The sequence below is a fragment of the Piliocolobus tephrosceles genome, chromosome 6 (genome assembly GCF_002776525.5).
Source record: "Piliocolobus tephrosceles isolate RC106 chromosome 6, ASM277652v3, whole genome shotgun sequence".
NCBI lineage: Eukaryota > Metazoa > Chordata > Mammalia > Primates > Cercopithecidae > Piliocolobus > Piliocolobus tephrosceles.
Window position 1 is genome coordinate 91494123 of NC_045439.1, and position 25630 is coordinate 91519752.

General features: G+C 41.2%; 1 protein-coding gene across 1 annotated transcript in view; it reads left to right on the forward strand.

Moving 5' to 3' along the window:
- Positions 1 to 25630, forward strand: part of IL16 (interleukin 16) — a 137261-nt gene that overhangs the window by 27642 nt on the left and 83989 nt on the right. The window contains exon 2 of the mRNA XM_023193388.1: positions 13967 to 14379. Within this exon, the coding sequence (XP_023049156.1) occupies positions 13967 to 14379 (413 nt within the window). The remainder of the gene's footprint in view (positions 1 to 13966; positions 14380 to 25630) is intronic.

A 25630-nucleotide genomic window follows, 5' to 3' on the forward strand; every position in this document is an offset into this window, starting at 1 on the left:
TTCTGTATTTTGAATTCTTTTTTTTTTTTTTTTTAGACAGAGTTTCACTCTTGTCACTCAGGCTGGAGTGCAGTGGCGCAGTCTCTGCTGCTTGCAACCTCTACCTCCCGGGTTCAGGCTATTCTCCTGCCTCAGCCTCCCAAGTAGCTGGGATTACAGCCATGCACCACCACACCCAGCTAATTTTGCAGTTTTTAGTAGAGATGGGGTTTTGCCATGTTGGCCAGGCTGGTGTCAAACTCCTGACCTCAGGTGATCCACCCACCTCAGCCTCCCAAAGCACTGAGATTACAAGCATGAGCCATTTTGCTTGGCCTAGTTTTTGTATTTTTAGTAAAAACAAGGTCTCACTATGTTGTCTTGGCTGGCCTTTAACTCCTGTGCTTAAGCAATCTGCCCCTCTTGGCCTCCCAAAGTGCTAGAATTACAGGCATGAGCCACTGCACTTGGCCATGTTTAGGTGTTTATTATTATTGTTAAGCAATGTTGAATTTTATCAGAAGTTTTTTTTTCTGTGTCCATTGAGATGATCTTAATGGTTTTTGCTTTTAATTCTATTTATATAGTAAATCACATTTATTGATTTAAGTATATTGAACCAATCTTGCATCCTAGGAATCAAGCCTACTTGATCATGGTGAATTAACATTTTGATATGCTGGATTCAGTTTGTTGACAATTTTTGCATTTATGTTCATTAGGGATATTGGAGTGGAGTTTTCTTACTTCATTGTTTCTCTGCCAGATTTGGGTATTAGACTGATGCTGGCTTCATAGGATAAGTTAGGGAGGAGTGCCTCCTCCTCAGTTTTTTGGAATAGTTTTGGTAGGATTGATACCAGTTCTTTGCGTATCTGGTAGAATTTGGCTGTAAATCCATCTTGTCTAGGGCTTTTTTTTTTTGGTTGATAGGTTTCTTATTACTGATTCAGTTTCAGTGCTTGATAGTGGTCTATTCAGAGTTTCAATCTCTTCCTGATTCAATCTTTGGAGATTGTGTGTTTCCAGGAATTTTTCTATTTCCTCCAGATTTTCTAATATGTGTGCATAGATTTGTTCATAGTATTCTCTAAGGAATGTTTGTTTGTCTTTGGGATCAGTTATAATGCCATCTTTATTTATTTATATATACATGTATATCTTATGGGTGTTTATGTGTTCTGTGTACTGTGATGTAAAATGTAAATTCTTACTGTAAGTCAAGATTTTTTTAATTAAAAAATGTTTTTTAAAACTATTTTTATTTATTTATTTTTTGAGACAGGGTCTCACTCTCTTGCCCAGGCTGGAGTGCAGTGGTGCAAGCCTGGCTCACTGCAGCCTTGACTCCCTGGGCTCAGGTGATTCTCCCACTTCAGCCTCCCAAGCAACTGGGATTACAGGCTCCCTCCACCACACCCAGCTAATTTTTGTATTTTTAGTAGAGACAGGGTTTTCACTATATTGGCCAGGCTGGTCTTAAACTCCTGACCTCAAGTGATCTGCCTGACTCAGCCTCCAAAAGTGCTGGGATTACAGGCATGAGCCACCATGCCCAGCCCTTCTCTTTTTAAATATAGCTAGCTGTCTATCAATCTTATTTATTTTCTTGAAAAAACAATTCTTGGTTTCACTGATCTCTTGTATGGATTTTTGCACCTCAATTTCATTCAGCTCTTCTCTAATTTTAGTTATATCTTTCCTTCTGTTAGTGTTTGGGTTAGTTTGTTCCTTTTTTTGTTCTAATTCCTTTAGGTACAAAGTCAGATTGTTAATATAAGATCTTTCTGATTTCTCGATGAAGGTGCTTAGGGCTCTAAACTTTCCTCCTAACACTACTTTGGCTGCATCCCAGAGATTTTGGTAAGTTGTATCCCTATTTTCATTAATTTAAAAGAGTTTTTAAAATTTCTGCCTTAATTTCTGTGCTCATCTAGGAGTTTATTCAGAAGCAAGTTGTTTACTTTCCACGTATTTATGTACTTTTGAGAAATCTTCTTGATATTGATTTATATTTTTATTACATTGTAGTTTGATAATGTGCTTGGTGTGAGTTCAATAACTTATTTGAAGTTACTGAGACTTGCTTTAGGAATTAACATGTGATCTATGTTAGAATATATTTCACGTGTGGATGAGAAGAATATATATTCTATGGTTGTTGTGTGGAGTTCTATAGATGTCTAGTAGGTCTAACTGGTCAAGTGCTGAGTTTAAGTCCAGAGTGTCTTTGCTGGTTTTCTGCCTTGATGATCTGTTTAACATTGTCAGTGGGATGCTATTGTCTCTCACTATTATTGTATGGTTATCTAAGTCTTTTTGTAGGCCAAGAAGGACTTGTTGTATGAATCTGGGTGCTCCAATGTTGGGTGCAGTATATATTTAAGATAGTTAAATTTTCTTGTTGGATTGTATCCTTTATTATTATATAATGCCTTTCATTATCCCCTTAACTTTTATTGGGTTAAAGTCTGTTTTAAAGATAGTGACTCCTGTTCTTTTTTGTTTTCCATTTGCATAGTATATCTTTCTCCATCCCTTTATCTTGAGTCTATGGGAGCTACATGAGATAGGTCTTTTGAAGATAATAGATGGTTGGGTCTTGTCTTTTTATCCAGCATGCCCCTCTGTGTCTTTTAAGTGGGAACATTTAGCCTATTTACATTTACAAGGTTAGTATTGATATGCGTGATTTTGATCCCATCCTCATGTTGTTAGCTGATTGTTATATAGATTTGATTGTGTAGTTGCTTTATAGTGCCTGTGGGCTATGTGCTTAAGTGTGCATTTTGTTTTGTTTTTTTGTTTTTCTTTTTCTTTTTGTTTTGTGGCAGTAGGTGTTGTTCTTTTGATTCCATGTTTAGTATTCCCTTAAGAATCTCTTGTAAGACTGGTCTAGTTAAAACAAATTCCATCAGCATTTGCTTGCCTGAGAAGAATTTTAGCTCTCTTTCATTTATGAAGCCTAGTTTGCTTGACTTATAAAGCTTAGTTAGCTATGTGCTTAAGTGTGTTTTCTGTGGTAGCAGGTGTCATCCTTTTAATTCCATGTTTAGCACTCCTGTAAGGACTTCTTGTAAGGCTGGTCTAGTTTAAACAAATTCATTAAGCATTTGCTAGTCTGAGAATGATTTTATTTTTCCTTCACTTATGGAGCTTAGTTTGACAGGATATGAAATTCTTGGTTGGAATTTCTTTGCTTTGAGAATGCTGAAAATAGGCCCCCAATCTCTTCTGACTTGTAAGGTTTCTGCTGAGAGGTCTGCTGCTGCCTAATAGGGTTCTTTCAGTTTATAATTTACCCTACTCTCTATTTGCCTTTAAGATATATATATATATTTGTTTGCATTGACCTTGATCAATCTGGTGACTATGTGTCTGGGTGATGGTTGTCTTGTGTAGTATCTAGCCAGGATTCTCTATATTTATCATATTTGCATATCAATCTCTGTAGCAAAATTGGGGAAATTTTTGTGGACTATATCCTCAAATATATTTTCCAAGGTGCTTATTCTCTCTCCTTTTCTCTCAGGAATACCAATGAATTGTAGATTTGATCTCTTTACATACTCTCACATGTTTTAGCGATTTTGTTCATTTTTCTTAATTCTTTTTTCTTTTCCTTTATCTGATTGAGCTGATTCAAGGAACCAGTCTTAGAGTTCTGAGATTCTTTCCTCAGCTTGATCTATTCTGCTGTTGATATTTCTGATTGTAGTATGAAATTTTTATAGTGAGTCTTTCAGCTCTACAAGTTCAGTTTGGTTCTTTCTTAAAATGGCTATTTTGTCTTTCAGCTCTGGTATCATTTTACTGGATTTCCTGGATTGATTAGGCTTCAATCTTCTCATGAATCTCAATGAGCTTCCTTGCTATCCAGATTCCGAATTCTATGTCTGTCATTTCAGTCATTTCAGACTGAGCAAAAAACCATTGCTGGGGAACTAGTGGACTCATTTGGAGGTAAGGGACACTGGCTTTTTAATTTGCCAGAGTTGTAACTGGTTCTTTCTCATCTGCAAGGGTTAGTGTTCCTTTAACTGTGGTGTAAATTGATTATACTCAGTTGGCTTTGTTTCTGGATGTTTTCAGAGGGTCGGAGCTCTGTACAGGATCTTTATGTGTGGGTGAATTCTTGTGTTTGGTTTCACAGATGCATATATTGGTAAGATAATTTTTGGTGTTGCAGCTTAGGCTGTGATCCAGTAGATGATGTGGAAGAGTGATGGCCAATAGCTAGGCTAATAGCCAGTCACACTACTCTTTTGTATTTCCTCATGTTGACAGGTGTGCTCTGCAGTCGGGGGTGGAGACAAATGGCCCCTTCACCAGGTCTGCTCATGAGCCTTGGGGGAGACCCTTTTGATCACCAGTTATGTGCCCATGTTTCTTTCGTTAGATGTTCTGGGATGCAGGGCCCCCTCTGGGAAAGGCTGTAACAGGAAGATGTTCTTTACCCTTTCTGGATTGAACCTTATCCCTTGCCACACTCTGAGGGTGGAGGATCCTCCCTCAATCAAGTGCCAACCACAGATCTTGGCTTTGTATTCCTGAGCTGCTGTACTGTAGCCCTGGGGCACCAGGACATCCCATGGCTCTGTCAGAATCCGTGGTTGGATTCTGGCTGCACTGGGGATCCTATGTGCTCCAGATCACCAGGAAAGTACTCAGGTGGAGGAATGCACTCAGGCTGGGCTGAGGAGGCTGTGCTGTGCACCTGCTCCTGCAGGGTGGCTAGGCATGAGCCCTGGGAAGGGCTGGCATGTAGGAAGGCTTGCAGAACAGATGTGCATCATTCCCAGGGAAGCCAACCCTGCTCTCTCCTGGCTGGAAGGTCAGCTGGGGCCAGCGCCTTCCAGAGGGGAATAGATAGTCCTGGGGGATGACCACCTATGACTGCTCTCTGCTGGAGCTGTCCAGTGCACACAAACTCCTCAGCTCCAGGCTGTCTGAAGGCCTGTTTTTGCCTGTTCACTGGGGAGATCCCCTTCCAGCTCCCACATCCTTGTGTGATGCAGGGTCCCCTGTAGCTAGAATCCCAGAGGCTAGTGGCAAGAGTGAGGCATCCTTCAGTTCCCTCACTCACCCCTTTCCCAGGAACTGTTTGGGCCAGGAACTAGCCCTAACAGCGTTTGGGTACCCCTGCAGGGTTCCCAACTTCCTCCCTCTTCAGCCTCAGCTTCAGCATCACCTCTACCTACCCTTGGCTTTTTCTCTTTGAAGAGCTGCCCAAATTGTGGTGGCTCACTTGATAGTTTGGTCTCTCTCAGTGGGAGCAACACTTCCTGGCTTCATGTAGTCGGCCATCTTGTTTCCCCCTCCTGCTGTTTTTGAAGAATGCGCACCCTCCATCCAGCTGGGCAGCATCTGTCTGTCTGAGCAGCAGTAGCAGTAGCAGCAGGAGAAGGAAGACAGCAATGAGGAGGCTGCCTACTGAGGACTTCCTATGAGAAGAACCCAAAGCTGCTCCCATCCCTGGCTGCTGAATTGGTCTACTGTGCCTGACACCCCAAGCAGCCCTCCTTACAGCCTTGCAGCCGAGCCTCTTCCAGCCTCCCTCCTCTCCACTGCATGCTAAATAGATTTCTTCAAGGTCAGGTATAGTAAATTGTTGGAGTGGAATTGACACCTAGGTCTGCTTAGGCTGTAAAGCTACAACATGTAACCACTACATGATATACTATCATTTCTAAAAGAGAATAAGTTTGAGGAAACTAAATATTCAATTCTTGAAGATAGAAAAAAATAACAAAACAAATAAAAGCAAGAAGGAAAAAAGTAGCTAAAGCAGAAATAAATACGTTGGAAATCAAACCCCAAAAAGCAGATGTTTTCACTGCTTCTAAGAATGAGTCCTTGGAAAGTACTAATAGAACAGATAGCCCTCAGTGAAGATAAAGCAAGGCAAACAGAAGGGGGAGGCCAACAGAAATGCAGGACACTAGTTAGGAGAGCATATGCACAGATTTTAGAAAATATTTAAAATTGTGAGTCTGTGATAGACAGCTCTATACTAACAAACCTGAAAATCTGGATGAAAGAGTACTTTTATGACAATGTAAGTGATCAAAATTAACAGAGGAAATTTTTTAAAAATTAAAATAGACCAACCAAGGAAGTAATGGAAAAAGTTTCAAAGAACTACCTAAAGGGGATGCCAGGACCAAAAAATTTTATGGAAAAAAGATTTCAAGCTTTTAGGACTAGATGTACTTTAAACTATTAAACTATTTCAGAAAGTAAAAGAAATGTCCAGCTTCTTATTGCTCTTTTTAAAACCTAAGACAACCCAAATGAGATGGCAGACCATTCCTATTTGTGAATATAGATATAAAAGTCCTAAATAAAATGTTAGCAAACTCAATCCGGTTATCTATTAAAAGAGATGCACACTGTGATTTAATGGGACTTTAAACAATAACAAAATATAGGTAGCTCAATTGTAAGAAAGGCACTAGTATATTTCTTCATTTTGACAAATCAAAAGAGGAAAGACACCTGATAGTGCCAAAGAACTAAAAAACGTATTTAATAAACAACCACCCATTCTTGATGAAAATGCTTCCAAAATTATCATTGGTAACGTGTATTTCCTTAATATGATAAAAAAATTATGTCTCAATATATTGGTCAATATTCTACGTACCAGAAAACACTACAGGGATTTCCATTAATGTCTGGAAAGAGAAATGAAAATCCTGTGTTGTCATCATGATTTACTAAGGTTCTAGAAACTTTAGTCAGTAAAATTAGAAAACAAAATGAAATAAGTGACCCAAATATTTGTAAATGAAGCAAGTTTGTTAATGTTCAGAGGTTACATGATTGAAAATTCAAAATAACCTACTGAATAGTTGTTAGAATTAATATGAAATCTGCAAGTTTGCAAGTTATGAAGTAAATATACAAAAGTCACTTATGTATATGTAAACACTAACCAATTAGAAAATATATTTTACAAATAATTCAATTCAAAATAGAAAAAATGTTCAGGAAAAATGTAATTAATCATATTTACAGCCCAAATGAAGAGTATAAAATGTTATTGAAGTCTGAAAAGAAAAATTGAAGGAATATAAAAACAAAATAACAATTTTTTAAAAAAAAGTCCCTGGATGGGAAGACTTTCTCGCCTAATTCATCTATAAATGCAAAGCAATTCCAATCAAAATTTCCACCAGACATTTTAGAACCTGATAAAATTATTTCACAATTACTAGCTGACAAAAAATTAGGCATAAATTTCTATTTTGTTCCTGCGAATAGAAAGTCTATATTTTTCTCATCATAATTGTGACATGATTGCTGTAAAAAGAAATCAAGTGTAGGAAATTACACAGAAAGGAAAGACTCCTTGTAAATATCATCCCCTAGCACCTTGCTGTACCCTCCCAAAAAGTTATTAATAGTTTGATTTTATTGATGCAAGTAAGTTATTTGTAAATAAAACTCAACTCGAGCTATTTTGTGGTTTTTCAGCTTTACAATATATTGCAGACCTATTTCCAAATCTATATATGTATCTATTTTATTCTTGTGATTGGCTGCATGGTATTTCATCATACAAATGTATCATAATATATTTAACAAAATCTCCCATTCATATACATTTAGAATTTTTTTCTCCTCTTTTACTGTTTTCTCAGTAGCATTTTTTTTTTATAGTCCATGCTATGTGCAAGACAATAAGCTAAGTATCTCTCAGAATTATTTTCTTTAGCCTTCACAGTTGTTAGCATTGTTATCTCCAAGCCATAAAGGTGTTAAATACTTTGCTTAAGTTGTCCAGATACTAAGCAACAGATCTGGCGTACAGGGCAAGGTCAATTTCAGAGCCTAAGCCTTTAAGCAGTGTGTTTATAATTCTGCTTGTCCATCCTCCCAATTATTAACAATTACTAATTAACAACACTGTAGCTTTGTGCAGTTGACCTCTCATTTCATTCTACAATGACATTGACTGAGTGCATCCTAAGTGTGAAGTCCTGCTCTGGGCACAGGGATTCCATGAGGAATGAGCTTTAGCCAGTCTCTCAAGAACAATGATGGGTGGATATGCCCTTATTTATCTGGATGGAAACACCTTTATTTATCTAGCTCCTTCTTGAGATTAACTATATAGCAGGCCTTTACCATATTGGAGGTAATATATACTGAATGGGAAATCCCTTTTCTGACTTATCCTGTGCCCCAGAGGCCTGGATCTTGTTGAGGCCATCCTGATGCCCCACTCATGCCTGTGCACTGATAGTTAGGTTCTCCTTCCAGGATGCTGAAAGTGCAGTGGTCCCTGTGAGGGGCTTCCCCAGGGTCTCAAGGACTTTTCTGAGGAGCAGCATTGAAAATCTTCCCTGATGACTCTTGACTTATCTTCTACTCTGAGGTTAACCCACTGTGGCTCCTTGTCACTCTGATGTTGGTTGGTTACCTGTAGTCCATCATTCTGTTGTCCTAGTTGAGATGGTTTCCTTGAGAACACTTCATATGTCCTGGAAAAGTCTGTTGGAAAGGGCCTCTGAAACACTCATCTGCCAATCATTCACTGAACATGCCGAATGCCCCTTCTTTGTGTCAACCCCCATCAAAGCTTTGGGGACCAAAAATTAATGAGACTATATCTATCTCTCCTCTCCAGGAGGTGACAGTATAGAGGAAGAAAGATGACAGATATGAAACTAACTTCAACACAACTTGCTTAAATTACCAGTTGGGAAACTGAGGCCCAGAGACACTGTCTTCCTAGTCCTCTATGCAGTGTATAGAGACGTACACAGAACTACTTCCAGCTACAGATCCAATGGAATCCTGTTAAAGATACTCCTTTTTGTTTTTGAGACAGGGTCTCATTGTTGTCCAGGCTGGAGTGCAGTGCTGTGATTTTGGCTCACTGCAACCTCCACTTCCCAGGCTCAAGCAATCTCTCCATCTCAGCCTCCTGAGTAGCTGGGACCACAAGCACATGCTGCCACGCTGGCTATTTTTTTTTTTTTTTTTTTTTTTTTTTGTATTTTTGGTAGAGATGGGGTTTCACCAGGTTGCTCAGGCTGCCCTTGAACTCCTGAGCCAAATCACCCGCCTCAGCATCCCAAAGTGTTGGGATTACAGGCGTGAGCCACTGTACCCCACCTAAGATATTCTTTTAGAAAGAGAAAGAACAATACATTTCTTCATTCCTTATCATTGAGTTATTCTTTAATTGACAAAGACAAAAATTATCCCCTGGGCTAGAGTGACCAAACTTTAAAAATTGCCTTTGATATAGGACACTGTTGGAGAATTCTGCAATTTGAAACACATTTTACCAGCTAGTTCTCCTTTCTCCATATAGTTATTTACCCTCCCAAAGATCTCCAGTGAGTTAAATGTATTTTATCCAGATGGAAATACTGTGACCTTTTCTCTGGTGGGTTAGCTTTGCCTAGCACAAAAACAGGTACTTGACAGTTTCTCAACAAGTGCTTGCTGAATGAAATAAAATAAAATGAAATAAAATAAAAAAACCCAAAAAGGAAGGAAGGAAGGAAGGAGGAGGAAGGGAGGGACAGACTAACTGATCCTGCTTCACAGCACATATTCTGCAATTTTTTGAACTTCTTTAAAGGGGAGGAACTATCCATTTATTTTCAATTCAGCTCTATACTTTTGGCTCTGCATTTTCTAAATAAATGACAGCTCTGCCATAGTAAAAACATATACCGATAACTATGATGATGAGTCAGTCCTGTCCCACTTTTTTTGGCACAGTGTCCTTACCCTTATAAGATGTGATGGGGAGACCCCTTCCAGATCTAGTATTCTGTGGATGATAGAACTAAAGAGCAAATACACTAGCCCAGTTGGGGAGACATGGGGAAGCCTTCAGGGAGTTGGAGAGCAGTTTTCTAGGGAGTTTCAGAACTTCTCAGTTTTTTCTGCTGGGAAGTAAAAGCAACTGATCACATTAGCTTAGCCATGTTAGAAACCTTCGTTGTGCATCCTCTCCCGCCGCCCCGGAATCCTCTGGAGAAGACCCACAAGGCTGTCTTGTGGAGGGTCCACCAGAGGCAGAGAAAATCTGGCAAGAGTTTGACAAGTTGTCATAGAGCCTGGGGAAAAATAAGGGAAAACTCATTAGTTCCAACCTTTTGAAGGCAGCTGGACTGGAAGAATGGCACAGGCTTGCCCCCAAGCTCTGCTGACATTCGGTTCCTTTCGGGAGCAATAGCTGGTTCCAATGTCCTGAGCTCAATTACTGAAGCTAAGATGAACCATGTGACCACAGCACTGTGTTTTCAATTATTCTCTCTCCCTTCCTCTCTCTCAATGCCAGGCCTGGAGGGAAGGCAATCTCCCACAGAAGTCCAATTCTGGCTTCTCCACTACAGCTCTTTTGCAATTGTTCTCTTCTTCCTTAAAAAAAAAATTTCCATAATGACAAGGCTCATTTTGAAAACTGCCTTCACTCTTAACCAAAGGATTAATTCCTTGCCCCCTGGTTCATTGCCATCTCCCATCCCATGGGCCCTGCCATCCCACATGAGAGCCTAGGTTATGAAAGTGGTGATTCTCTTCAAAATAGCTTATTTTTCAAAGCTGTCGGTTCTCATCAGACACTCCTGCAAATGGTACATTGGGATTAGCACAAATCCACCAAGGAATTTGATCCCTCTGTTCTCTTAAATGCTACATGCAGCCAACTATTCCACCACTGAGTGAAGCACACAACCTTACACCTAGCCCCAAAGGTCCCCCAATTTTTTTTTGTCCTGGAAAATGCCTAGTGAGTGACCTTGCTATTGCTGGGACAGTTATTGCACATTGAAAGAGGAGGTGGAAGAGAAAGGGAATTGGGTTTGCATTTCAAGAATCCATGCAGACTGTGGCAATTCTTGGTGGAACAAGAATGCAAGAGGCTGTTATACGAGAGCCTGGCACTGGGGCATGGAGGGGGTAGAGTTGAGGCCTTGACTGGCCATGACTGGCTTCTCTCCTAGGCTTGGGGTGGGATAGGAGAGTTTCAAAAACCCTCTTGGCCCTTGGATGTCACTGTTTTCCATGTTTTATGCCAGCAATGGCATAAAAAATGGCAGAGAGAAGAGCCACTATTCCAGGAGGGATTTTTTAAAAAAAGCAAAAAGAAGAGTCTATTTGTTTGCATAACTGCCTAGGTTGATGTGGTTTCAGACATGGCTGTATCTGGATGCTCATGTCTGAACTCAGTGCCTCTCAGATTTTCTCTCTGTCCTCCTTCCTTTATCTCTGTCTCTCTTCCCACCTCTGTGAGTTCTGTGCCTTCTGTGTTGGCTTCACTCACAGGCAGCCCCTCTACATGGTGGACCTCAGCATCCCCATGTTTATGTCTTTCCTGTTTAGCACCAGCAAAGTCCAGAAGGATTTTAACACAGCAATGATTATCTTACAAATTTCCAAATGCCTAATGGACCAGTGTTAGCTGTGACCAACACACACACACAGACACACACACACATACACACACACATCTTTCCCCATGAAACCATGGTGAACTATGGGAACTCCTAAGGAACTGATCAAAATGAAAAGAAGTTTGGCTATATGAATATTTATGGCGACATTGGTGTGGAGAGTCACTAGTTTTGGGAACTGGAATTGGCAGGATGCAGAGGAACTCTTGGGTTGGGGATGGGGGCAGAGGAACATTCACAATCTGCATTTGGAAGATGACATCTGGAACTAAAGGCAATAATGAGGTAAAAGAGAAAACTACTCTAAAAGCTTGAAACTTATGTCTTCTTCTGCCAGTAGATCTGAGCATTGATATACTGGTTAACAAATCCTCTAAAATGCAGCAAGTTTTTTAACCAAGCAGACTGTGACCTCTGGACTTCGGTTCATGGCTGTGGGGTTTGTAAAAGGCAGACTTGATACAACAGTTTCAGTGGCTGTAGGGAAAGGAAGCAGACTCTGGGCTGAGGCTTGAAGAGGAGGTAAGTATGAGGGGAAGAAGTACAAAGTGCAGAACATTTGCTCAAGAAGACATGAAGGGGATAAAGGAAAAGCAAGTGACAAGAGGAGGACATGGAGTTAATATGTAGTGTTTGAAAGACAGAAAAGGTTTGAGTGTGTTTATGTGCTGAGGATAAAGATCCAGCACAGAGGAAGTGATTGAGGCTAAAGGTGAGAAAGGCAATAGTCAATGAGAAGGTAGAGCCAGGGTAAAGCATGCAGGCTTCAGGGCCAGATTTCCTGGTTTGATTCCTGCTTTTACTGAGTCCTAGCTGTGTGATCTTGAGAAAGTCACCTAACCTCCCTGTGTCTTAGTATCTCTTCTGTAAAATGAGGATATTAATGGAGCCTACCATAGAGTTTATGAGAACTAAATAGTAAAGCAATGAGAACAATACCTGGCACACCATAGTGAAGTTTTCAAACAGACATTGTTGGAAATGTGTTATCAGGCTGATTAGTGAAACAGTACTACTGTTGACCAGAGCTGGCGGCCCAGTTGCTGGCCATGAATGTTTCATGGTACCAATCTGTTCAGGAGTGAGAATGTCTCTTTCAAGGCTTAGAGACCCACAGTCAGGCATGAACTCTGCAGAGGCTTGGATTTGTCTGTGGTTGGAGTTTTACTATCATTTGAGATGGAATGACATACAGTACAAAACTTAGGCATGTTGACAAGAGAGTGCTTAATAAAATGGATCAACACTGAAATAATTTATACTAAAGCATCAAGCACAGTGCCTGATATATTGTAGACTTTCAATCAATCATTCATTCACTTTTGTTTGTTGCTATTGATTGCTGAGATGGTTGGTGAATAAATTGATAAAATCAAAGAGCTAATACAGAAAACAATAAATGTGTGCAATTTGAGTGTTGAAAAACAGTTTACTGTTAGGCAGAAATTCTCTTTTCGGAGGATATGTGAAAGGATTTTGATGTAATGAAATGTTATTAGGTCTCTGCTATTCCTTATTCAATACTGGATGTGTGTAAATAGCAGTACCAATGGGCCAAGAGCATCCCACAATTTGTTGTTCTGGCCAAAGCCTCTCTTTTGTGGCTTGGGCCTGAGTCAGAACTTTTTAGAATACAGCATCAGGGCCTCTTTCACCACCTGCTTCATGGAAACTGAATCCATGGGAGGCTCCTCTTGGCAAAGCTGAGCCAGGCTCTTGGCCTGACTGGAAAGCCCATCTTTGGTCTGTCTGGCTGTGAGAGTTTGACCCAGTGGGGGTAGGTGATGAAGTAGGAGCCCCTGGGCTTGACTGCGACTCTGGCCAAGTGTTTGACTTTAGGCCTGGAGAAAGGCACTCATGTTTGCTGGGAACCTGTTATGTGCTCATCCCTTTGGCAGGCATTTGCCAAGTGTCACCTTTTATGCTCGCATCAACTCTGGCAGGTCAGTGTTAGGTAAGACTTCTAACCTTCTTAGCCTTGGGTTCTTCATCTGTCAATGGAGGACATAAGACATCAGTGGTCTTCAGACTCACCTCCATGGATTCTGGGGTTTCTTTGGAGATGCCATGGGAGTTACCAAGGGTGGAGTTACCAAGGGGACCAGGGAAGTGGAACTTAGTTTTCGGTTTTCCCATCTTTGGTCTGCTCTATAGTCTGGAGTTCACTGCACACTTTTGTTTAAAGAATGGCTTCCAAGTTTAAAAACTTCACAAAGCACTGGCCTCTATGATCCCTAAACTGTCTCCTGTGACTGATTACTAGCTCTTCTGCTAGTGCCTTGTGTTAGTACTTCCCCTCTCTGCACCTCAGTTCCCCCATCTGTAGAATGAGAAGTTCTGGGGCTAGGTCTCCATGATACTTGGAGTGGAGTAGGTGTTACTGCTTGGGTTAACTGAGCCCCATTTGGCTGGCACACTGGAAGGGCCAGTGATCTTAAAGGATGATCTGCCCATCTGTCCTGCTTCATGGGCACCAAGAACCTGTGGCTCAGATCCAGGACTCGTGCAGCTCCACTTGTCAGCAGCAAGTCACATTGCTTCTTCCCATTTCCTCTTTCCTCTAGGGACTCATGAAGTGGCAGCTAAGCCCTGTCCAGTGGCCACCCATCAACCAAGGGCCAGAGACCAGGAAAGGAAGAAAAGCAGCTTCACTTCCTCTTTGAGGATGGAGTCACACAGCCGCACTGGAAAGAACAGAAAATCTGCAAAATTTCGATCCATCTCCAGGTCCCTGATGCTCTGTAATGCTAAGACCAGTGACGATGGCTCTAGCCCTGATGAGAAATATCCTGATCCCTCTGAGATTTCCTTGGCCCAGGGCAAGGAGGGAATTTTCCACTCATCTGTGCAGCTGGCAGACACATCGGAGGCTGGGCCCAGCAGCATTCCTGATCTAGCACTGGCATCTGAGGCTGCTCAACTCCAAGTAGCTGGGAATGATCGAGGCAAGACTTGTAGGAGGATATTCTTCATGAAGGTATGTCCAGGCTTTGCAGGCCTGAAAGAGCCTGCAGTTGTTTTCTGGTGCTGTGAATTAAAGTCTTTGAATCCATTTATTCAAAAATCAGGAAGCTGCAGAGTTGTAATTCTGAAAGAGAGCAAGGAAAAAGTTGAGGTAGGGCCCACTGGAACTATAGCAATGAGCATGGGAGTGAATCAGGCTCAGTTAACACTCTTGCTTGAGAGGTTCAGGGAAGCACTATTTCACTCTAAGGTAAACTGAGCTTAGATCCCTGATGGAAAATGCCAGATGTGGTAGTGAATACACTGGGAAGCTCTCATCTCTAGACAGGTACTATAGAACATAGCATAGGCAGGTCAAATCACATCTTTCTTGTAGACTTGTAGAAACAGACTTACAGGGTCTGGGCAGATGAGGAGGCCTTATGGCAAGCAAGGTAAGGGGTGCCAGATGAGTGAGTTTGTTCCCTGAATGCTGACTGTGAACATTTTCCAGGTGTCCTCTCCCATTTTCAACATAGGTGTAGATGCTGAAGGTGGCAAGTGTAGCCATCAATAAGGGAATGGGAAATAAGCAGTGTTTGGGGACCTGCCAGAATTTAGAATGTTTTCCTTTCTGTTATATCATATTTCAATTTTTGTCATCATAATGAGATGGAGATTGCAGAATAGCAGAAATCTAGACTGATTAAAAGATTTTGCTGTCAAACTATTCCCTATCAAGTGCTGTGCCTTCTGTGAAAGGTGAGATTTCTCAAGGGTCCAAATGGCCCTGAACCATGGGGTCAGTGCTGCCAACTCAGTGATGAGCCAACGTAGAGACATTTCTCCTGTAGCCTACTGCCAGGCTAGGAATATAAATAGGGAAGGCATTCTAGTACCTTTGAAAGGGGTCTGTCACCTCTGTACAGATTGCCTTCTTCAGGAGGGAAATCACTATTTAATATACATAATGAACAACATTTCTGTTAAGGGCCTTAAGGATTGCACAGCATCCTTAAGGGCCTCACCCAGCCCAGTCTCCTCTATAACCCATGATATGACTTTTATTAATATGTCCTGCACTCACTTAATAGGGTAGAAGGAGAAGCCAGCAGCCCAGTGGGTTTGGGGGAGGCTTGCCAGGCTCCCAGGCTGCCATTAATGATGTGAAAAAATCCAATCCACCAACTGAGAGTCAAATTTATTAGTGACATTATGAATGTATCTAGATTAGCCCTTACCTAAATGAAATTCAAAAATTATTTCAAGACCTCAGCAGAATTCTGGAATGGATTATTCACATGCTTCCATTTAATATCATAGGTATTTCCTGGGCACCTATTATCTGCAAGGCACGCTGGGGGTCCAGTCTCTGCCCTGAAATAACTTACTTAAAATAGAGTAAAAAATACATTACAAGATGGGTATAGGAGGGCTGTGGGAGGCTCAAAGGAAAAAGGGAGCACGTCTCTGGGGGTGCTGTCATTCCTTCCTTCATTCAGTAAATACTTTGCTGTTTCGCACAGGAGCGAGCAAAACAGACTCAGTCCTTGCACTGTTGCAACTTTTATTCTGATTTGGGGATACAGATAATAACAACTTGATATATAATATTATATTAAATAGTGAAGGACTATGAAGAAATATTAAGCAAGAAAAGGGGATAGAGAGTGATGAGGAGGGGTTACTGCCTTTTTTTTTGGAAAGGTAACCACAAAGCCTTCCCTAAAGATGTGACATTTTGGCAAGGACCTGAATAAAGTGGAGGGGTGTGTCACATGACCACCTGGGGAAGGGCATTCCAGGCAGTGGGAACAGCATGTGCAAAGACAGGAAGCAAGAGTGTGCTTGGGAGCATCAAGGAGACCAGTATGCCTGGGGTAAAAGGAAAGAGGAGAATGGTAGAAGACCAAGTTGAGGTGGCAGCCAGGGACCAGAACAAGGGCTGTGGCAAGGACTTGGAATTTTATTCTACGAAGGATGGGAAGCCATTGGAGGATTTTGAGTAGGAAAGTGACATGCTCAGATTGGTGCTTTAAAAGGAGCACTCTGACTACTGAGTGGAGAATGGAGTGAAACCAGTTGGGGGGACTGCAGCAATAACCCAGGCCAGAAATGATGTGACTTGGACTGAGGTGGTGTGGGTAGAGGCACTGAGAATGGCCAAGGTAGGGATTTGTTGGTGCAAGGATGTAGCATGTGAGAGAATGAGAGAAGTAAACTTCAACTGCAAGTTTCAGCCTGAGCACCTGGGGGTAGAAGTTTCAGCTTGAGCACCTGAGGGTAGTAGTGGAAGGAGGTGCCCTGTCCCAACCTGCAAAACAGGAGGGGCTGGAAAAATGGTCAGGAAAATGGTGAGTTGTGCTCTTAAGGGTGTGCAATTATATTAAGCAGGGGTGGATGGGAGAGAATTCCAGGTGAAGGGACATGCGTCTGCAAAGACAGGAGAGGAGAGGTCTGAGTGCTTATGCTGGGGCCTCCGGGCACAGGTGAGCACGTCTGTCACTCTGTCCTTGTACCTTATTCCACGGCAGGAGACCGGATACTTGGGAATGGCTAGATGGCACGGGGAAGCACTGGGCATGGGGAGGGACCTGGGCAGGGGAAGGAACAAACTTCACCTTTTCATCTCTCTGTGATTCACATGTGCACCACTTTTTTTTTTTTTTTTTTTTTTTTTTTTTGAGACGGAGTCTTACTCTGTCACCCAGGCTGGAGTGCAGTGGCGCAATCTCAGCTCACTACAACCTCTGCCTCCTGGATTCAAGCAATTCTCCTGCCTCAGCCTCCAGAGTAGCTGGGACTACAGGAGCCTGCCACTATGCCCAGCTAATTTTAAAAATATTTTTAGTAGAGATGGGGTTTCACCATGTTGGCTGAGCTGGTTTCAAACTCCTGACCTCAAGTGATCTGCCCGCCTTGGTCTCCCAAAGTGCTTGGATTACTGGCATGAGCCACCACACCCGGTCCGTATTTTGGTTTGTAAAATATTTTCACAACTCTTATCTCATTGTCTTCCTTTCCCCCAAACCTTGGGAGGAAGGTAGTATAATATGTTAATGATGCATATTATCAAATATACATATACTAATATGATAATAGCAGTATTGCTATTTCTGAAGGGCAATATGGCACAAGGGTTAGGGGTGTGGGCTCATTAATCTGACTGCCTAGGTTGTTTCTCAGTGACTAGCTGTGTAATCCTAGGCAATCCGCTTTACCTCTCTGTGCCTCAGTTTTCTCACCTGTTAAATGGAGAATGTTAAAAATAGTATATATCGCATATGAATTTTATAAGGATAATATTATAGGCACTTACATGAGAAAAATTCACCTAAAACAGAACAGTGCACACCATAATTGCTTGATAGATATTATGATGATGATTATTTCTATTTTAGCATGAGGGCACTAATTCTGAGGAATTAAGCACTTAATGAATTCAATCACATTTATGGAGTCCCTTCAACGTACTAGACAGTGCACAAGAGTTATAGTTGATGGTACTCAGAGGATAATGATGGAGACAGGGACAAACCAGATTATTCTTATCTTTGATGTGGCCAAAGTACAGGCACAGACATGTTAGGGAAATCATGGGTACACTGGAGAGGGCAGACAGTGTGGGGAGGGGCATCCTGGGGGAGGTGGCTATTGAAAGCAGGGTATTCCAGGAAACCAGTCTGGATGGTGGTAAGAGGTGGGAATGGGCAGAGGGATATGGGCTCGCAGCAGCTTGCAGGAGCTCACAGGGGCGTGGAAGAATTTGCTGGGGGTGGCGGAAGAGGTGATGAGCACCGTGAAGTCAAGTTTGAGGCAGGAATGAACTGGGACAACAGAGAGGGGCATTGTCCAATTCAGAACCCGAGATCTCTTGTTCTTTTTTTTAAGGAGCACAAGTGATCCTTAAAGATCCAAGAGTGAATTCTAAGCAAGGGAGGGTTTCATTTGTCTAAGCAAGTCCTGAAATCAAAGGTGCCAGGTCAGCAAGGTCAAAGGCGAGAGCAGGTCCTCATATCCTTTCTGGAGAAGCTCAGAGTACTCAATAGCCCACTCACTTCTCCCTTCTTACAGGGACACTTTAGTCCATGCCCTGGCTGCCTCCCTCCCTGCCTCCCCTTGCCAGAGTGGCCCTGCACCCAGATGTGACTCAGTTGGCCCAGATGAACTCTGCAGGCTCCAGCAATGCCATGGTTACACTCATTTCAAAACAACATCTGGAATGAGGCCCTGTGACGTTAGCCTCTCCTCTGGAAACGCCTAATATAAAAATTAAAGAAGAGGAAGTTATATAAACAGCCAACTTTTTTTTTTAAACGCCTTATTGGATGGGTTGTATTTGGCCCAGAGAAGACTGGGTAAATTAATGCCCCAGGATGTGGCAAAGTGGGGCATGGGCATGAAGAATTCGAACTAATTACGCATTTGAATCTGTGTTGTGCATTAAAGTACTGAATAGGGCTGTTTGCTCTGGGGGAGGTTCTAGACCCCACAAGATGAATTCAAATGGAAGAATGTCAAAAGGCAGCTTTCCTAAGTTAACAAACAAAAACAAATACAATTTATCCAACTTAGAACTTTGAAAGAAGGAATACAGGGACTCACTGGCTACTCCAGTCCCTGTCTGTTTTCAAATGGGAAGAGTATTTTTAAATGCCCTTTAAGTAGGATGTTAAGGCCAAATGGAAGGCAGCTCAGTTAGAGGGAATGAAAGTTCAAGCTCTCCCTCTCCTCTTTCCTCTCTTCCTTCTTGCTTCTTTATTTCTTTCTCTTTCTTCAGACATTGGCAGGCACCTGGTATGTGCTATCCTCTGGAGATAAAGAAATAGATTTGATATTATACACTCAGGAAACTTGCAGTCTAGAGAAGGGGGCAGGTGTAAGCATAGTTAATCCTGTCCCTTATGTCTTCCCCAACCTGAATGGCATTCCTTGCTCAGTTTTCTTAAGGAAAGGTCTCATCCAGAGAATGAGTAATGGAAGAATTATATCCTACAAAGAGACTTCTAGGTTACCTCTCATTTCCCTAGAACATTCCACAATAATAGGATTTACACCCTTCATTATGGAGCTTCCCTAGAAGGAATGGGTCCAGCTAAGACTTCTGTGAAATCTAAGCAATCTTAGAAATGAGCAAATGAGCTCTGGTCAAGCTATCTCCTGTCCACTCCTCCAGGAGGCTCAGTATACATGGGTGGTGGACAAAGGTAGGATTCCCTGGAGAGTTAAAGGGCATCAGAGCATGGGGAGTGCAGGTGAAGATGGAGGTAAAAATGCAGAGGGAGACAGTGGAGGAAGAGGAGAGGAAGCTGGAGGTAGGAGTGAGAGGGATCACTCCTACATCTCAGAAGTCAAACCTGGCCCCAGATTCACAAATAAATCATTTTCTGGCTGGGCACAGTGGCTCTCGCCTGTAATCCCAGAATTTTGGGAGGCTGAGGTAGGTGGATCCCTTGAACCCAAGGAGGTTTTGAGACCAGCCTGGGCAACATAACAATATAACATAATATAACAATAACATAGCAACATAACATAACAATACCTTGCCTCAGAAAAAAAGGAAGGCAAGCAGGCAGGCAGGCAGGGAGAGGAGAGGAGGGGAGGGGAGGGGAGGGGAGAAAAAGGAGGGGAGATCTACCCCAACATCAGTCTCTCTCTCTCTCTCTCTCTCTCTCTGTCTCTGTCTCTTAAAACAGAGTCTTGCTTTATCACCCAGGCTGGGATGCAATGGCATGAACATGGGCTCACCACAACCTCAACCTCCCAGGCTCAAGTGATCTCCCATTTCAGCCTCCTGAGTACTTGGGACAACAGGCACAAGCCACCATGTCTGGCTAATATTTGTATTTTTTGTAGAGGTGGGGTTTCACCATATTGCGCAGGCTGGTCTCAAACTTCTGCACTCAAGCAATCCACTCACCTTGGCCTCCCACAGTGCTGGAATTGCAAGAGTGAGTCACCCTGCTCAGCCTACCCCAAGGTCATAAAGATATTTTTTCATGTTTTTTCTAGAAGCTTCATTGTTTTATCTTTCACATTTGGATCTTTAATTCACATTAAGTAAATTTTTGTATATGTTGTGAGTTAGCTGCTAACTTTTCTCCTACATGAATATCCAAAGAAGTCAACACCATTTTTTGGAAATCCTGTCCTCACCCCACTGCATAGCAGTGTCATCTCTTTTATAAGTCAAGGATCACATATGTATAGGTCTATTTATGGTTTCTCTATTCTGATCTATTAGTCTTTTATTTTTCCTATTTTTGCACAGTTCAATTTACTGAAGCTTTCTAATAAGCTTTATGATATTTGGTCAGTAAGTCCTCCACATTTGTTCTTAAAGCTAGACTTGGTTTTTCCGTTGGAATTATTGGAATTGCATTGGCTTTACAGATCAATCTGAAGAAGACTGACATCTTTACAGTACTTAATATTCCAATCCCTTTACATGATATATTTCTGCAAATTTTGACTGGATATTTGTTGTTGTTGTTGTTGTTTATTTTTCAGCATACCCAATCATTACCTACCAGTTTTGAATAAGCAGAACTCCATTTCTCCCCTTCCAATTTTTGTACTTTTTTCCCCTTTATTTTACAGGTTAGGGCCTACAGTGCAATGTCGAATAGAAGTGGTGATAACGGGCATCCTTGTCTCATTCCTAATCTCAAGGGAAAAGTTTCATTATTATTATGTCAGTACGTATGATGTTTGCTGTAGTATTTTTGTAGCTACCCTTCATTGGATTAAGGAATTTTCCTCTGTTCACAATTGGCAGAGGTTTTATTTTGCCCCCTACCCCCACCCCTAAAATGAATTGTTGAATTTTGTGAAATGATTTTTTTCTGAATTTGTTGAAATGCTCATATGGAGTTTTATACTTTACTTGTTAATGGAGTGAATTGCACCAATTGACTTTTTTGAATGTTGAAACAACTTTGCTGGAATAAACTCAATTTAGCTATGATGTAGTGTCCTTTTAATATAACTCTGGATTTGATATGCTAATATTTTGTTAGTAATTGTTGCCACTTGTGTTTATGAGAGAGAGAACCTAAAAATTTCCTTTCTGGTAATGTTTTGGTCTGATTTTCAAACCATAGGTATTTTGACCTCATGAAACAAATTAGGAAATACTTTCTCTTTTCCATTTTCTGGAATACTTTGACTTACATTGGTGCTATAGATTTTTAAAATGGTTGAAGAATTCACCTATGAGCCATCTGGGACTAGAGATTTCTTTTTGGAAAGATTTTAAATTATCATTGTATTTATTTAGTAGAAATAGGACTATATAAATTTTCAACTTCTTTGGATATCAGTTTTGGTAAGATGCATTTTTCTTCTGAGAATTTGTTTCATCTGAATTTCCAAATTTATTAGCATGAAGTTGTTAATAAAAATCCTATATTTTTACTCAAATTTTGAGATAGTTGTAGATTTACATAAAGTTGTAAAGAATAATAGAAAGATTCTGTGTACCTTTTTCCAGTTTTCCCCAAAAGTAACATTTTGCATAACTCTAGTACAGTAGCACAACCAGCATATTGATTTTGATACAAACCATTAATGTTACTCACATTTTCTCAGCTTTGCTTACATTGATTTGCATGTGTGTGTATACTTTTTATTTTTTAGGCATTGGTAAAAACCATAGTGATGTTCATTTTTCATTCCTAATATTGATACATATGTCTTCTCTTTCTGTGTGCGTGTGTGTTTGTGTGTGTTTCCATAGTTAAAGAAGAGAACGTATTGTGAATGATTTTAATCTCCGGAAATTTGTTGAGAATATATATACATATATATACACACACATACACACACAAATATGTATATATATATGTCTGTGTATGTGTGTACATATTTGTTGAGTGCCACCTTCTATATTTGTCTATTAGGTCAAATTCCACAATAACCATGAATTTGAGTGAATAGACAAATAGAGAAGATATTTGTCTACCTATTTCCCCTATGAATAGCTTGTTAGCTATTTTCCCAATCTTTTTTAACTTTATCAGTTCCAGCTTTCAATTATTTACTGAAAGAAGCATGTTAAAGCCTCTCATTATTATTGTAGATTTGTCTGTTTCTCCTTTTAGTTCTGGCGACGTTTTTGCCTATGTATTTTGAAGTTATACTTTATGTGCATAGAACTTTGTAACTTTTTAATGTTTTCTTGGTTGATGAATGCTCTTAAAATTTTGAAATATTCTTTTGACTAGTGCTGATTTTTTTTCTGAAAAATTTTCTGATACTAGTATAGCTTCACCACTATCTTTTGGTGAGTGGTTGCATGGTGTATCTTTTTCCTCCTTTATCTTCAATCTGTGTTCACATATTTAACATGTATTTACAGGCAAACATAATTATGTTGTTCTTCCTTCAATCTTTGTCTTTATAATTGTAGTCAAACTATTTACATTTAATATTATTTCAGATGTGTTTAGATTTGTGTGTAGTCTCTTGTTATTTGGTGTCTAATTGTCTCAAGTGTTTTATATTCTGTTTTCTCTCTCTTCTTGCCCTCTTTTGTACTAGCATAATTTTTACTCTTCCATTTTCCCTATGATTAGCTTGTTAGCTATAATTTTTTTACTTTTTTAATCATTAAAATATACAATATACACTCTTAATATATTAATCTTGTATAAATTTGTACTTTTTATTAGTTCTCAAATAATGCTAAAACCTTAGGACACACAACTCCATTTATACTTGCCCACTTTTTGGTATTATTGTCATGCATTTTAATTCTACATATATTTTAAACTCCAGACTATATCATTATTATTCTATAGAGTCAATGTTCATGTACATTAATTTACATGTTTACCTTTTTCATTACTTTTCATTCCTTCCTGCATTTATGTGTTTCTCAGTAAGATCACTTCCTTTCTGCCTGCAGCAAGCTGCCTCTAATACAGGTAGGCCCTGGAGTGAAAGTACAAATGAGATCTAAATATGAAGTGTCTAAAAAGTTGTAAGTCAAGGTAAAATATATTAAAAATATACGTTCTACCTTCCTACCTTGACAAATATACCTTTGCAAGAACTTGGATGGCCAAGTTCAACTGATTTCTTGGACTCCTCAGAGTTTTACACTGGAAGGTGATCGTGTAGGAAGAGTCATTTCCTGGCTCTGGCTGCCAGCTAGGATCCTCTTTCTTGTACCACTGTCAGCACTGTTCATCACCACTAGGGACCACAGATGCATGTATGTGAACACCTGTAGTTCTCTAATCACTGCCCCCATGCCCAGTAAACAGCTACCCTGGCACCCCTCCACCCTTGAACTGTGCATACCAGTGGTGTAATTATCTATGGATAGCACAGACCCAGAGAAAAGATGAGGTTGGGGGCTGTATTAGTCCATTTTGCATTTCTATAAAGGAATACCTGAGACTGGGTAATTTTTAAAGAAAAGAGGTTTATTTGGCTTACCATTCTGCAAGCTATACAAGTATAGGACCAGCATCTACTCGGCTTCTGTTGAGGCCTCGGGAAGCTTTTACTCATGATGGAAGGGGAAGGGAGAGCAGTTGTGTCACATGGCAAGGGGGGGTGGTCCCAGACTCTTTTTAACAACCAGATCTCATGTGAACTCATGACTGCAAAAAGAGCACAAAGCCATTCATGAGGAATCTGCCCCAATGACCCAAACACCTCCCACTAGGCCCCACCTCCAACACTGGGGATCAGCTTTCAGCATAAGATTTGGAGGAGACAAACATCTAAATTATATCAGGGGCACAAGCTCTCCTGATGGAGTCAGATGCCTCCCATTTCTCAGTTTCTCTCTAGCTGAATGTTAGCAGGTCACAAAGTAGACCTGGAACCCCATGTTTACTCACTCTAGAGCTGGTACTCTTTTTGTGACACGGTGGAGCACAGAACTGAATGAGACCGGGAACTGGCACATAATAATGACTCTATAAATATTTGTGAAAGGAGTGGCTGCATAAATGGGTATAATGAGACCACCCTTAAGGCAGAAAGTCTATTCACATGGTCAAAACTTGCATTTGTTTATTTGAGTCAACACATGGCTTTACACTGGATATTGCTTTGGGCATTCCTATTGGGTGGGATATGGAGTTACAGGGCACTCGATCTGGAAGAAGGATAGCAGCAGATGAGATCAAAAGTGTGGGAGGTCCCCACTTCAGAGCTGCCCTCCTAAAAAGATGTGAAATGCTTTATCCACATGAGAATGACCTCCATAGAGTGGAAAATCACGCTTTCTTTAAAAATTCAAAGTAATTGGTCAGACAGTGTCACCACTCATACAGCATGATTCAGGATTTGATGAGGTCAGATCAGTCGTCTGAATCTCTGGCATGTTCTGTGGTTGGAGAAAATGTGGTCAAGGCCTTCCATCAGCAGACAAAATCCTTTGCTTTGCTGCCTGTGAGCAACTCAGCCTGTGGCTTTGGGGCCTGGGCCTTCTTGGCAAGTGGGAAACCCAATCTTTTGGCTGCCTGCCTCTTCCTGCCACAGAAAAGCGACTTGTGGATGCTGAGAGCAGCCACTGAGAGGGAAGCTTGGGGTTCCAGGACTCCACAGAGCCAGCTGTATCCCCTGAGTATGTGGGAGGATGAGCAGGGAGGCAAGGGTGGTCCATGTGCAGGAAGCAAGGAGGGGCTGCCCACAGGTATGATTAATCTTCACTTGCTGACTGTCTCCCCAATTCCATGTGATTTCTAGTTGTTGTTTCTATTGCCAGAAGACATTTGGTACTATTCCTGAAAGCTAGCTTTAGGAGTTGGCCTTTTGATTTTCATTAGCTCTGGCAGAACATCATTTGGTTAGTGAAGAGGAGTTAGATAGAAAAGAGGAGGAGAGTAAGGCCGGGCACGGTGGCTCATGCCTGTAATTACAACATTTTGGGAGGGTGAGTCGGGTGGATCATCTGAGGTCAGGAGTTCGAGACCAGCCTGGCCAACCCTGTCTCTACTAAATACACAAAAATTAGCCGGGCCTGGTGGTGGGCGCCTGTAATCCCAGCTACTTGGGAGGCTGAGGCAGGGAGAATTGCTTGAACTCGGGAAGTGGAGGTTGCAGTGAGCCGAGATCGCACCATTGTACTCCAGCCTGGGTGACAGAGGGAGACTCCATCCCCACCCCCCCCCCCAAAAAAAAGAAACTGGGAAGAAGTAGTAAACCATCTACCTTTCCAACTCTATTTCTCAATATGGCCCTTCATTTGTACATTACAACACATGTAGGCTTCTCCCTGTTCTTCACATACAACCCACTGGTTACTGCTTCTAAGCCTTTGCCCT